The sequence below is a fragment of the Sphaeramia orbicularis genome, chromosome 17 (assembly GCF_902148855.1).
Source record: "Sphaeramia orbicularis chromosome 17, fSphaOr1.1, whole genome shotgun sequence".
Taxonomy (NCBI): Eukaryota; Metazoa; Chordata; class Actinopteri; order Kurtiformes; family Apogonidae; genus Sphaeramia; species Sphaeramia orbicularis.
The window spans coordinates 48455290-48471194 of record NC_043973.1 but is presented as its reverse complement, the minus strand read 5'-3'; the positions used below and the strand labels follow the sequence as shown (position 1 = coordinate 48471194).

The window sequence follows — 15905 nt, the reverse complement described above, 5'->3', positions numbered from 1 at the left end:
TATTCTCTTATATAATTTAAAGCGTAACTATGTTGTTATTAAATATTAATTAATTTTGCCTCTTGTTATTTAACCCTTAAAGACGTAAACAGCCACCAGTGACCAAAACCATCTTTTGATCTAGAATGATAAATAACATTTAAACCACAAATCCTATTAATACATGTAAATTATTAAAATAAATGTAGTTTTTCCAGTTTTCCGCATCATCAGATATGAGCCATGTGGACGTTCAGATGCTCCATAGTGAACATGGAAACACTACTTTTGTTTTGTCATGTTTATTCAACAATAAATCCCATAGCAGACAACCCTAACCCTCGAAAAACTCACTTTTTCAGTTTCCTCTGTTTTTATATACAATAAGCTTTTTCTCTGAACATTAAAAACAACTAAATGGTCAGTAAGTTAAACAAATATTTAATGTGAAAAATTCAAAATGAAGAGGATGATGTTATAATAAATAATGAAAAATCACTAATTTGGAAGTCGTGACAAACATTGTTCTACACTTTTAAAGGTTAAATAAAACACAAAACTTGAGAGATTTTCATTGCAGGTTTTTATTCACTCCTAAAGTTATTAACATAACAGCATATGTGGTCCTTGGGTAAAGTACTGTACATCTGTGCATGGGATTATTTTCAATCTTCTTACTTTAGAAGAAACATAATTAAAATACTTTGAAGCACCTGTGACTTCATTTAAGTGATTGATTCACAAGTGTAAAGAAGTTTTGATGTCCTTATCAGATCATTTGAAACGCTGTCAAACACTTTTTGGATTAGGTCTGCAGAGAATTTGCAACAAATGTGTATTGATTGGAAACAAACATAACACAGTAATTGCCAAACATTTTCTGGATACTGCAGCGACTGTGCTAGTTGACTACTGATATGAGCAGAAAAAAATGGACTAGAATAGAAACTAAAGTTTTTTTCTTCTTCTTCTTTTTTTTTTTATTTCATTTTCAGTTTTACTTTGAGGCCAACCATTTCTTTTTCCAAAAATAATAAAAACAAATGAAGTGTTATCTCCATACTGTAGGAAGGTTTGCATGACGAAGCCCTGTGGTTAGCTGGGCAGAGGCATTGCATAATTAGCAAATATGGACATCGACAGAAAAACACCAGATTCAAGTACAAAATAAACATTTTCACAATGAAGATACATTAAAGCCATGTGGCAATTCTTGGAAATTAAGGCTCTTGCTGGGTTTCACTTTTAATCAAAGGAGTCAAACTGAACTCATGGAATCAGTCCTTTAGACAGTAAAAAAAATTCTGCAAATCTCTTCAAGACATTATTTGACAGCAAGGTGCAAAGTTAAACTTTAAAAGAGCTCTGTTGCAGTAAAAAAAAAAATCAAGTTGATGCTGACGTGTGATTCATTTTATTTGAGTGAGCCTGCAGTATCAAGTATGACATCTTGACTGAATGGGTGTCATTAAGTTTAATGAAAACGGACAGATGCTACTGGTCCTTTAGATCAGTTTAACTCCCTTTCTCTTTATGAAGCCTGTTGAGATATATTAATTTACTTTCTTACATTTACATTTATGCATTTGGCAGATGCTTTTTTCCAAAGTGACTTACAGGGGAAAACCAATCAAATCAATCAAATTTTATTTATATACTTTACTTTTATTTCTATAATTTACTTTCTGATCGCTGGTGCTATCAGTGGCAGCTGTGTCATAATGGGCACTAAAGTTTGTTTTTATTTTTGAAATGTTTTCTTCAGGTGTGATTCGGACAGCCTTGGGTCCAGGTGACATGGACCGTGAGCAGAGGGAGCACTACCAGGTGGTGATCGAAGCCAAAGACATGGCCGGGCAGAGAGGAGGGCTCACAGGATCCACGGTGGTGAACATCACACTCACCGACGTCAACGACAACCCGCCTCGCTTCACTCAGAGTAAGACACTGAAGCAGGACAGATTGCAAGCAAATGATGAAACACTGAGTCACACTGGCACATTAATTATAGAGCTCAGAAACAGAAAAAAGGCAGGCCAACTGTTTTCCATACCTTATTAAAAATGAACAATTTACTCACCAGAATGCAAGGCTTGTAATGTTTTCTCTAAGATTGTTTCAGTCACCCCTTAACATTTACTTTTCTATATAAATCGGCTGCAGACATAAGTGTGGAAATGGAATTCCAGAAATGTCATGGAGTTTATATAGACACACATCCCCGTAGGGACCAATGTGTTGTTGCAGCACAAGCAACAAAATCACCTCTAGAGTCACAAAAAATCAAGTTTCACACTCAGCAAACCTCAGAACTCATTTCATATCCTTACATTTCACAAATGTATGTGCATTTCTACATTAATTCATCATATCAACAGATTCAGCATAACACCAAGCAAACTGATGAACCAAGCTGCTGAGACACAAACACAGAATGTGACACAACAAACTAAGACTGGACACTACATATAATGTATATACTGTTATTTTAAGTACATCCCAAAGATTACACATGTACACTACAAACAAAAAGTTAAGGATATTTTTAATTTTTGTGCTATTTTTTTCAGTTGGGATTCTTGCATAGTGCTTTTTACTTTTTTGTGCGTGAATTGAACTGAAACAAAATTTTTTAATGACCGGAAATAGTTTTATTTACAAATGGCAAAAATAACCAAAAAAAAGACAAAAAAAAAAAAATCCTTAACTTTTTGTTTGTAGGGTATCTGCTACACTATCAAATGTATTAACATTTTCAGACATGACAGAACATAGTGTATGGTTATTTTTCTAACCAGATATTTTTTCACATTTAAAAAAACACATTCAGCACAGAGGATCTTTATTTTACAAAATATTTCGGTACATAAAATAACACGAATTATTACATTTAGATGACTGAAGTTCCATGCCTTCTGGTGTGACCCATGAGGTAACTGGAAAAAATGGAAAGAGACAAATGCCTTAAATTGTGCCATCATTTACATATATGATGTTTGCTAATTTAGAAGATGATATTATGAGCCAAGAAAGATAAAGAATGTAAAGAAACATCTAGTTTAGTGTTGATGGCTTAATGAATAGCATCTCTCATCACCAACACCACTAACACTAAAACAGCCGTTCTTGAAAGAGAGGTGATAACTTTTAAATGCAGTGAAAACCACCGCGGTCTGGTTCAGTGGAAGCTGCACAGACAACAGTGAGTCTAAACAGACTGTGGAACAGACAACTAGGACTGATGATGTCACAGTCAGTTGGATCACAAACACTGACAAACATCATATGTGTAAATCATGTGTAATTGAAATGGGATTTAAAAAAAGAAAATGAAATAAAGTCCTATGGGCCAATACCAGCTCAAACAAACCTCCAGACCAGTAGATGGCAATAAAGAACAGAAATGCAGAGGAGCTGCTTAACTTCATGGTACAGAAAACAAAAGTCCAGTAAAACTTAGTCTTGTTAAATATGCAGATATCAAAGTAGTAATTGGCAGGTGTGAATTAGATTTTTTTTTTACTGTCAGTTTTAGGGCTCGTTGATGCTTTACGTTGGATACAGATGGAGCGTTGCATCCATGCTCTGCGTACATTATGTGCATAATTCTGTCCGTTCTCCAGGAGCTTACAGATTCGTACGAATTTGAAGAGAATAATTTCCAGAAATAGCGGAACTTTTCAAATAGTGACTGTGTGAGTTTGTGAAAAACTACTAACATATCAGCATTAGTATCCATATTAGTAAAACCTCCTCTGTCGTTGCCATGTTTGTTATTTTCTTCTCTAAAATCTTTACTCTTCTTCCTGGTATTTGTCCAGTGTGTTAGTTAAGAGCAGTGCCCTCTGGTGGATTGATTGAGAAACGCTCATTCCAACGCACTGGACACATGGAAGCATGGAAGTGAAGGCAGTGACGTTCCTATTTACATATGCAAAGCGAGCGTAAATGAGCTTGTGCAGTTTTACTGTGAAAAATAAAAGCAAGTTTGGCAATTTAGAGGAAAACCTTGTTGTGAATGATCTAATGTGTGTATGTGGATGAGAGGCCAGAGCAGAAAGGACGGTGTTTTTCAGAATATCAGTATTAGTTTGGACAAGGCCATACACATAGGTCATTTTTATATTAACGTTCCTTGCGGCTTCATCCAGATGCGAAGGTTCATTTATGAAAAGGCCACAGTTTGACAAAGCACCCATAAAGAGGAGGAGGAAGAAAGAGCAGCAGTGAGGAGCGATGAGCTATGATCAGGACCTTCTGACAGTGCATTTAAGCATTGAATGGGAGAGTGTTAAGTTTGGATTCAGTCCATTTCTCCTAGTTCACATGCTTTTTATAAAGTATTTTATTCTAATGTGCAGTCGGTGTGAATAAAAATATAGGCACTGCTGTGCTCGATTTTATAGACTGATCCACCACAACTGAAAATTATCTCTGTCACAGTTCTTCTCTCTTAAACTGATTTACGATTGAGTAGATGACCGTTTGTGTAATACGGTGATCATAAAGCAGAACAAGATTCTAATCTCTAAACTCTGTGCATATTTTACCCAGTGCTACTGCAGCCTCTCTGTTATTCCGACAGCAAGCAGTTAAAGTTCGTCAGTTTGAAACAGATACAGAGGTAGTAGTTCCAGTCTAGTATCAGTGACCATACCGGCTGTTTGAACATGAAGCCCACTCAGCCAGTTCCTGTCCAAGTAAAGGAAACGGGCACATGTCTGAAACAGCTGTACATTGTTCCTGATCATTCTGAACTGCATGAATACAACACAATCTAAAGCTCATATCGGTGGTTCAATAGTTCGCCATGCAGTTTTTTTTAAGGTTTTTAAAAGCTATAGAGAAATACATGTTGGGGAAAGAGCTGAATGTTCGACACAATTGAGTACAGAGCTCAAGTGGCAGAGGGGTAATTTTATTCCTTTCTATGGACCAATTTTGTTCTTTTGTAAGAAGTATTTAGATGTCATAGGGGTGCTAATATCTCGCTGTGAAAATAGTCCATTACAAGTTCTGCAGTCAATACCTCTATAGAAGTATTACCAGCAAGAAAGAAACTTTTGTTATTTTGTGCTGTAAATTACCCCTGTTAGATAATTTAATCTACAGAAAGGTACTCTGTAGGTCAACCAAGTATCCAAGCGTGTTGTTAACTAAGTGGCAATGCATTTTTTATGTCAGTTAAAGGGGTTTTCAAGAGCCTTATTTACTTATGAGAGGAGAATTTTCTCAGTGTCCAAAGAAAATTAATAGAACATCTGAACATCTGTTGGTTTATCTCATTCAAAATAAACACATAGAGAATATATATAGATATATGGTTTACAGTGGACATGAAAGGGTTGAAACCCAAAAAATAGCTGAAACTGTCACACAAACATAATAGAGTAAGACATACAATATTTGCCTCTGTGATATATTCTTAGAAAAGTACAGTAACCCAGAGGTGCAGCAGCCCAAAAAATTATCCACTCTAAGAAACAAAGAGATTGTGATTTATTTGAAAAGAAGTATCTGAAATATAAATGCACCCCTTGAAGAAAAAAGGATTTTTTTTATTTAAATCTCCTAAAAAAAAACTTTTAATAAAAATACGTTTGTACAAAGAAATAAAATAAACTTGTATGTATGTACTTGTATTTTTTTTTTTAAATAATCTCTTCAAATACAATAGACTTCTACAAAAAAAGCATCTCAAAATAAAATAGAGCAACATCAAAAATATTATTTAATGTTAGGTTTTAAAATATGTTGCCCCCAAATAAATATCATCCAAATAAAAAAGACAGTTGCTTATTTAAAAAATACATTTAACAAAAAAGAGGGTTTGAAAATATAAAACGTCATATGCCTAAAAACAAAACCCCTTCACTTTTCAAATAAAGATCATCAAAAAAAGAAGGGAAAAAAAATCCTCCTTTTCAATTGGGGGGGTGGGGGGTGCTGTTTACCCGAATGGTCTTATGCTTTAAAATTAAGGCCATCATAAAAAATAAAAGCATGGGCTGAGAATATTTAAGGTGATGTGGCTAATGCTGTCTTGTTGCCCCTCTGGACCACCTTAGATAAGGCATAAATATGCATAAAATAGACACACGTCTTACTTTTAATCTACTTAATTCATGTCGTGGGACCTAAGTATAATGGAAAGGACCGGAGGTAACAGACACTAGAGGGGTCATGGGTCGGAGATTGGACATGGACACAGGTTTGTGAATTCAAATGATGGCAATATGTCAGTAAAGCCTGTCCTCTAAATGCTCCGTTCACCATGAACTCAGCGTTTCTTCTCACCACTGACCTTTTGGCTGTTCACAAAGACTGCTCACATAACTGATATGGATCAGTAAATCACTTCTCAGCAGACACGTCTGTGACCACAAATTGCTGCACTCCAGACATACCACTAGACTTAATGAAGTTTCTTACCCACTCTATAACTCAACCTGTCTGTCACACCAGGAGCAAGTGTTCTTTCCCAGCATGGAGCAGCGTGGAGCCCCTTTCAAAGTCCAGTCGTTTGTGCAGTAGAAATGAAGCAGTACCTATGTGCAAAAGGATTTCACCAGCTGTGAGTGTCCTTCCAGGGGAATTAATCCAAGGAACACTAATTCTTCCCGAAAGCCTTCTTAATTAATTAAACTTAATTAATCCTTAATCACGGGAACTGTCTCACTGTAAACATGGAGGCTTTGTACCAAGAGTGTAAACTCTCCAAAGACCTCTGCTATGGTTGGATGACGAAAAAAATCAGGCTGTGGATTTCAACAACAAGGCTGTGTATTAAAGAAACATCCTCACTTTACAAATACAACAGGAGGGGTATAACAGTATGCAACATCTCTGGTTTTTTATTTTCAGAAAATGAAAAAAGTGTCCAAAAGTGACTGATTGGATATGATTCTTGACTGTAAATGTCAATAAGTAATGACCTGTTTTCTACATTAAATCACATCGGTCAAATGACAGTAGAGCATTTTCATAGTTTATTTAAATCAGGGCTGTCAAACTCATTTTAGTTCAGGGGCCACATTCAGCTAAATTTGATCTGAAGTGGGCCGAACCAGTAAAATACCATAACATATATAACAATATAACATAATAATATATAAATAATGTCAACTCCAAACTTTTCTCTATGCTTTAGAGTGAAAAAGTACATTTACATTATGAAAAAGTTTACATCTTCAAACTATCCTTTCAAACAATGTGAATAACATGAACAAACTGAAAAAATAAATGTAATTTGAACACTATTCTGCCTCAGTTTGTCATTTACACATGTTCATTATAACTTACAGATCACAGTGGATCTACAAATACACAAAACGTTTAATAACAGACAGAATATTGTTAAAATTGGAAAAAAAAAAAAAAATTAAGACATTTCAGGTTGTTCATATTTGTTCAGGTTATTCCCATTTTTTTGTGAAATTATACTAGTTAGTGTAAATACATGAAAACATTTAAGAGAAAGATTTGCAGTTGTCATTATTTTTATGTTATTCTGATACTATTTAACTGGTCCTGCCCATTTGAGATTGAATTGTTCTGAATGTGGAACCTGAACTAAAAGGATTGTTAATATCTCAGTGTAATTTTTGCATTACACAAATTCATCCCAGGGGCCGGACTGGACCCTTTGGTGGGCCAGATTTGGCCCCCGGGCCGCATGTTTGACACCTGTGGTTTAAACCATAAAGACCCTGTACTACTTTTATGGCAGTTCCCAAATGCATTTTCTCTCTATTTAACCTTTCTTAAAGCTGCGTATGACTTTCGTCACCAGTTTTTCATCAAATCTGTGAAGTCGTAGCCTAAGTATCACTAATCCATTAGTCTTTCCGTGATTACACACCTCGGTCACGTCCCTCACGTTGAACAAGTTTGAAGTTGACTCCATCACGAACTGTCCATTTGTGTACATACTAAATTGATATGTCACCCAGGCTTTTCTGGAAATTTTGTTGCGAAGTGCATTGTGGGAGTGGGAATTCCACGCAGCCACAATATGGTCACAGCAGCAACAAACATGGAAACGGCTTCATTACTTCTTGCTGCTCACTGCAAGGAATTCCGAAAAGGCCCAAGTAATGGTTTGGTTTCAGTTTGGTATGTAAACAGACAGACAGCTTGTGATGGAGTCATCTTCAAAGTTGTTCACCGTGAGGGAAGTGAGTCAGGTGTGTAATCATGGAAAAACGGATTCATGATACTTAGGCTATCACTCAGGTTTTACAGATCTGATGAAAGTCATACGCAGCTTTAAGCAATTTATCACCATTTCTTCTAATATTATCCTCTGTATTTTGCTTCTTTTCAGTGAAAATCTGGTATTTTCCTACATTTAGTTCACTGCTCCTGTTGCTCAGATTAAAGATGAGGGTTACTATGTCAGAAATAGAGAAAACTGAAAGGCAAGGCGAGTTTATTTGTATAGCACATTTCAGCAACAAGGCAATTCAAGGTGCTTCACACAGGACATTGAAATAAAAGAAACAAAAAGAAACACATTTAAAACATTATAAAAGAAACATGTAAAAAGTGATTAAAAACAGCAAAACACAAAATAAAAAAAAATAAAATAGAATAAATAAAATAAAACTAAAAACACACACATATTAAAGTAAGAGTTGCAGTGCAGAGTTTCAGAGAGAATATAAAATTTAAGAAGTCAAAAGCCTTTTAGTCAAAGGCAGCAGTGAACAGGTGAAAGTGACTTTCAGCAAAGATATCAATAACTGATCAGAAAACTGTCCGTCCACTGTCATTGATCCAACTCCATGGGTTTTACTGGTGAATCAGTGTTGTAGAAGATTCACTACGGAGCCTCTGAACGTCCAAATGGGTCATATCTGATGACCATGAAAAGATGACAAACTTTATTTTACGCCAGTTATTTACATGGATTGATGAGATTAGTGGATCAACAGGTATTAAACATTTACATCAGTTGGTTTTGTTAGATGGTGGATGTTTGGGTCTTTATGGGTTAAATTAAATAATTACATCAGCACTGCCAGTTTCAGCTTTGCAGATCGCGCAAAGTAACACTGGCTGTCTCTTTTTGTCAACACTGAAGTTTTGGGGGTTTTTGTGCCATTTTCAGTATATTCTCAATGTCTGATTTAGGTCTGAATTTGTCCCAGATCAAAATAATCTGGTCAGCCCTCTCACTCATCTCCCAGGAAATGAAGGAAAATCATAAGATGGCATGAACTCCTTACATTTCTTAAATATTAAATATATGACTGACATGTAACCACACTGATGGCCATTACTGAGGTCAAACTTAAGGAACGAGGGAACCGTCTGTTAGGTGAAATAGACAGTGAGTCCTGGTGTTACTGAGAAAAAAAAACAAGTGGGGCCTGTTCCAGTTGAACCATAAAGTGTGAACAGAGAAATCAAATGGTCAGGAAGCAGGAAGGTCATTTCTCAAGTGTAGTATGTACAGGAATGTAACACAGTGGCACAATCAGCAAAAATTTCAAGGCTAACTTTGATAGTAGGCTCTACTCACAGGCAAATGTTACCTGGAGGTGTGTAGAGCTCTACAATTTTCACTCCTGGAGCAAAATTATTGGTGCAAAAGTAGACTCTTAAAGAAAATATGTTGCCCACAGAGTAAATTACACACACGTCACCTATAGAAAATTTCCCGATACAATTACATGTACAGTTGCACCAGTAATAGTTTCATTTCTGTAACATATCTGAAAATAAAGTCCAAAGAACAACTCAAAGAACAGGCCATCAAAAGCCACATCTAACATCAACAGCAGGACTCCTGTAGAGTAATGTGCAATGTCTGACAAGTCCTTACAGCTTGATGAATTAAATGAAAGTACGGCGTTGGCCTCACCTGTGAGAGTGAATGTTCCTGTGGAGAGAGCCTAGAGGGGAAAAATAACAAATGTGGTGAATGCTAATTCTGGCGCTGATTCCCATGGCAACAGGCCCTGTGTGGTCAGTTTGTACATAAATAAAAGCATGCAGGAACAAATCATTCTACTTATTGTGATTTTTACAGTTCTGAAAACAATTTCTTGATTCTACAATCGATCGATGTTTAGATGCTTTTATTTAGCGGTGCAGCCATTAGATAGAAACACTTTGTTGCAGCATTCTTTTCCAACAGCAATCCAGTCACCATCTTGGCTTTCCTTTAAAGGAGTGATATTTTGCTGTTTTTAAACGGAATTCTTCATTTTCAAACATGTCCCTGTGGTCTCCATAAACTGTAAATGCTCTGCTTGGGTCTGAATTCTTCATTCATTCAACTCCACAGGTCCATCTTCAACCCTATTTCTGACTAATGACACCACAAAGGTCGTTTTGAGTGCTGGCCCTTTAAAGGCAAATGAGCCCCTTCAGGCCCCGCCCCCTCCAGGTTGTTGGCTGTGTTTCTCTGTCCTGTTCAACCAACAACTGAACATTTTAGGTAATCGGTTTGAAGTTTGGACATATTTTCAGTATGGACTACAACCACTGCTGCTGACAAACAATTATGGTGTACTCGGAGAAATGTTCGTCGGAAGTTTTGACCTTCACCCTCAAAATTCACCCCAATTTGGAATAACCCAGACTTCACCAGCCACAACAAACCACTTAAGTTACACACCTGGAAAGATAAGGGCATTACGCACCTGCAACACATTTTTCATAAAAGGTAAACTTTCCACATTTGCAGACTTGGTCCAGAAATTTGGCATCTGTAGTCACTTTTCCATCGGACATCTGCGCAAAACTTTACCGATATTTACTAAATGTCGAAAAAACAGATGTGCGTAACGTCGGTTTTTCCAATAAATCACAAATGCGATGATTTGTTTATTTATTATCACGAGATGACACGAGAAGTTATTCCATAAACATGGCAATGAACGTAAATCTGGTGTTGATTTACAGACATATTCATTATAATAATATATTACCCCTCTATCTTGTACTAAATTAAGAAATGATTGGGTTTCCTGGTGTGTTCACACATACAGCAACATGTTTCCTCTTCTTCGTTGCTTGTTGTAACATACGCCAACATCCGTTTTTTAAATTCACCTGACTCTAGTTTCGAAAAAAGGTCTTTCCATCATAGTTTTGCGTGATATACCATTTGCGCTACACCTCTTGCCAGCATAAAAACTTTTAATCGAAAAATGAGACTTTTGGTGAATTTGACGTTTTTCCATTAGGTAAGTTTTTATGCCCAAGCTATATTCCTGCAATTTGAGGGTCAATGGAAAAGCCATTAGTGACAAACACTTCCTACAATATCCACAGGTTAAATCGTCTATTAAATCAACCATCAACTCCTCTATGGCCAACCTAGAACCCGCTACATTTGTCTCACAGCTAATCAACATACCATCTTCCAAAAAAAAACTACCATCAAACATCTACAGAATAGGGATTCACACGGACACCGTAATCGGCTTACCCTCCACCAAATGGGAATCAGATCGATCTATTTCCACAGATGCCAATTTCTGGACCCCAGTCTGCAAAAATACCTTCCTCATGACCAAAAATACGAACTTGCAGTTAATACAATACAAGACCCTCCACAGGACTCACCTCACTGGTCAGAAATTGTCTCACATCAGATATCCGTCCCCACTGCACACAGAACTGCCCAGACACACGTACACATTCTGGTACTGCACCCCCATTCAACAATTCTGGGAAAACCTCACAGGGTTCCTTTCCATCTTTTTGGCTGCCCCATCCTAACTTCTTCATCTTTCTGTCTGCTTGGGGATACCCCAACAATTAACCTTCACAACCTGAACTTGTTAGAACCAGTGACACAAGACTTGGACCCAAATGCACAACCCACAGACAGGAATACAGTTAATGAGTGTTTATTAAACACGGACAGGAAAAACAGTTCACAAAAAGGCTTTTTGAGTGAATCCTCGCTGGTTAGTCTGTGTGGATTCGTCACGACGTCCGAATCCAGTAAGGGGAACTCTCTGCCCGGGTCGGGAGCACACGAGGGGAACCCGACTAAAAACAAGCAGAGAAGTGTCAGGGGACAGACCAGGTCATACACGGGAAGTCCAAAAAACAGGCAACGGAACATGGGGGAAAAGCAAAAGCACTAACCGTGAGTCCAGGCAAAAGGTCGAATACCAGTGTAGCAGAATCAGGCAGAGGTACCGATGGGGATCAGGCAGGCTCAGAACAACGAGGAACAATCCGGGTCAGGAACGAACAGACAGGCAGACGAACAGGTTCAGAGAAACGCTGGTAAGTAGACACACCACAAGGGAGGAATACGAACTGGCACAGGACAGGGGAAAACACAGGGCTTAAATACACAGAAGGGAGGGAAGACAATGAGACACAGGTGGAACAAATCAGGGCGGAGACAGGTAATCAACACAGGTGAAACAATCAGGGAGAGGAAGCAAAGACAGCAGACATGACACAAGAGGAGGATTAACAAAATAAAACAGGAAATGACACACAAGACAGACAAAACATACAAGAGTCCAGGTACTGATATGACAGAACTGTAAAGTTTTACTGGTTGCACTAGCAGTGGCCAAGAAAACAATTCTCATAAACTGGAAAACAAAGAAATAGAAGTTTTGACCTGATGTGTGCAAATGTTGTAATGTAACTATAGTTATAGATGCAACAAATTAAGCAGGAATTAAAACGGGTTGTAGAAATCCACTACATTTTTTTGCCAAAATGAACATAAAGATAGCTTTGCAGCACCTGGAGAGTTCAAGTTAAAAAAAAAATATTTTTTTTTTATTATTTTCGTTATCATGTGACTTTGGTGTTTTGGTGAGATTCTTTTTTTCTCCACACTTTATTTTTATTGTTTGATTTCTGTACAATACAAAACAAACATGAGGGACATTTGGGATACACTGACCATAATAAATCTTTGTGACTAACAGTTGTTTTTAGTAGTGTGACATTAAAACAAAAATTGTCCATTTCTTCCATTTATCCTGACTCTGTTCTTCTTCAGTTTCAGTCTGTGGGTCAGAGTCTCCATCTCAAATATTTCATTCATAGTTTGGATCCAGTCGTTAGTTGTCGGTGGTTCTAATCTGCACCATTTTTTGGTAACAGCCTTTTTACAGGCTGATGACAGTATTTTAAACAAATATCTATCACTTTTTCTACATTATTACCAATAATACATCCAAAATACATCACCAAACATGTTTAAGGGATTTCATAACCCAATATCTGAACAATTGTTGAATAGACATTATCCCAGAATGATAGAAGTTTAGGACAAAACCAAAAGACGTGCATGATTTACATTGACGTCTCCATGTTCTCTCCAACAAGAACTCTGGACACATATTTAGCTGTAATTTTAGGTGTTATGAAAAATTGAATTATATTTTTCCAGCGATGTTCCCTCCATGTTCTTGAAGAAGTGGTTGACTGTTGAATTCTCCAGATACTGATCCATTCCTCCTCTGAGACACACATTCCTAGTTCTTTTTCCCATTCCTGTTTCACATCCAAAGTGCTACAAACTCCCCATTAAATGTTCTTGGTGAGATTCTAAGGGAAATCAGGTAATATGTTCTGCATTTGTAATCTTTCAGTGAGCTATTTATATTTACAGAGGAAGTGGAAGTGGGTCAGCCAGTTGCTCAGAGTGGACTTTTCCCTTTTTTTCGCCTTTTACGCCAGGTGGTATCCAATGTTTCGATCCAGAACTATCCACTCCCTTAATTAAAAAGTACAGAAGAGACAAAGTAAACAGTGGCTCTTGAGGGAGTTTTTCATTTCAGTGGCAGTCTAAGGGGACAGTCAGTCTCAGGCTATTCATTTGGTTGAAATTTCACCACTCAAAGAACACTTAAAGTCACAGAGTCACAAACCAATCAAGGAGCTGGAGACTTGTGAACTCCCATTTTCTGTGAAGCAAAGTTGCTTTTTCTCCAAATAGTTGGTGTGCTTTGCATGAAAGGACTGCTTTTATGAATATGTTCTAAATGTAGCCTATTCTTATAAGAACATTTAATTACTTTAAACACTTTTCCTTTGCACTGCTTAGCTTTTGCTTCTCCAAATTATTCATTTCTTGAGGATAATTCACCAACTGTGGAAAAGTACCTCATACAACCCCACTTGTGCACTAACTCTTTACAGTGTTAGATTATTATGTTGCACTATGAAGACAACAAAAGATAATTTGTTGTGTATCTGAGCTGCATCACATTTGCATGTGTCAGGACTAGTTTAGGTGCTACAACTTGGTTTAAATCAGTCCTAATCTCAGTGCAGGAGCTGTATTATATCATGTACAGTTGGAACATTGCAGCAGCCGGTGTACATGCGACAGTGGGCTGTACGTGTGTCCTTCAGCGCCGTGCAGAAGGAGGGTGGAACTCTGTTTTCTACCATCGCTTCAGTCATTCTCTTGTCTCATCCTCATGAATTGACACTTCCTCCCTCTTTTTTCCCCCATCCTCTCTCTGGCTTTCTCTATCCATCTCCTCATCTTCTAATTGTTTTCTCCTTCTCCCTCTCCATCTCTGCCGTGCCCAATCTCAGTCAATGCATCGGAGTGTCAGTTTCTCCCACCTCCTTTCTCCTCCTCTCCACCCAACATTAGCACCCGTTCACCCAGTGTTTCCGTCTCCAGTGCAGGGTGCAAAATCAGATCACCCTGGGATCTGCTGAACAGATTGCATGTGGCATTAACATTCTGTTTAACTCACACACACACGTACTTGTATGTCTACCAATAGAAGGACAGTCTATTGATTATGTACTGTGTGTTCTCTATTAATGAACCCAAACACTGTCCTCAGCTCTGAAGGTCAAACACAGGTCCTCACAGAAGCCTAAAAACGTGAACATACACTTTCATGCCCACCATGGTCCATGCATGTCAATTCATTTCACTTCACACCAGGACTCCAATCAGTGCTGTCGGTGTTGGAGCCAAGAGGCAATGCAATCTCCAACCAGCCAGAAAGAAAACTGAGTGGAGATGAAATCTGCCTCTTCTCTTTTTAACTCTTGGGTTTCTTCAGGCTCCCACCGGTTTGTTTTAGTTTTTCACTGAGGCACGGGGACAGAAACTGAATGTTATAGGTGTTTATAGTATTAAACTGAACTAGGATTTTGTGCTTACATTGATTCACTGTAGTCTTATTTAGAAGAGATGTCATGATGGATCAAAGATGATTGTTTTCTGTCCATCTGTTTGGGATTCCTAGTAACATTGAGACATTAAGACAAGTCATGTACTGTCATTAATTGATGGCAGAAATCACACTATTCTCATGTCTAATTTTAGTGACTGCACATACACTTCTATACCAGTGGCGGCTGTTCGTCTGTCAGACAGGGGAAGCTCATTGTCGCTTACATTAAAAAAAAAGTCCAGTTATTTAAACATAAATTCGTCCCTCCGTTCCTTTTTAAGAAAATGCTCAGTGACCTTATCGTACCAACTAAACAAGAAAACGTTGAAATTGTGTTAAATTGACTCAAGGAAGTCCAATGAGTGTGTTTTATTTACAGTGCAAGAAATGAACAGTTCATTTGGTTTGTGTGATTTCCCAGCAGAATGTGTGACGGTATTAAACTGAACTGTGTCAGTGAAGGAGCAGATCTGAAAACAGCTGTCAATCAAATGGGATTCAGCCTTTGGACTGATCCTCCAATCAGCACGTGGAAGCTCAGTGTCCAGCCTGGCCGAGCTCCGCCCACAGCTCCATTCACCCCCAGAGACGCCGAGCGTCCGGGGGCGGGACAACATGGTGTCATTTATCCAATGCTGGTCCAGTTTAGAGTTGTTGAAAAAAGCAGTTCCACTCAGTCCCATTGAAGTGCATGGACGCTGAGCGTCTACGGACAAATGCACTGAGCAGAGATGGAATGAACAAACACAGACACACGAATGGAGGAGAAGTGAACAACATCCA

The 15905-nt window shown here is 37.8% G+C and overlaps 1 protein-coding gene across 3 annotated transcripts in view; it reads left to right on the top strand.

The window, feature by feature from the left end:
• The window catches only part of LOC115437592 (cadherin-6-like), a 159536-nt gene that overhangs the window by 72610 nt on the left and 71021 nt on the right, over positions 1 to 15905 (top strand). For all 3 annotated transcript variants that reach the window (XM_030160875.1, XM_030160874.1, XM_030160872.1), the window contains exon 5: positions 1745 to 1918. In XM_030160875.1, coding sequence (XP_030016735.1) covers positions 1745 to 1918 — 174 coding nt within the window. The remainder of the gene's footprint in view (positions 1 to 1744; positions 1919 to 15905) is intronic.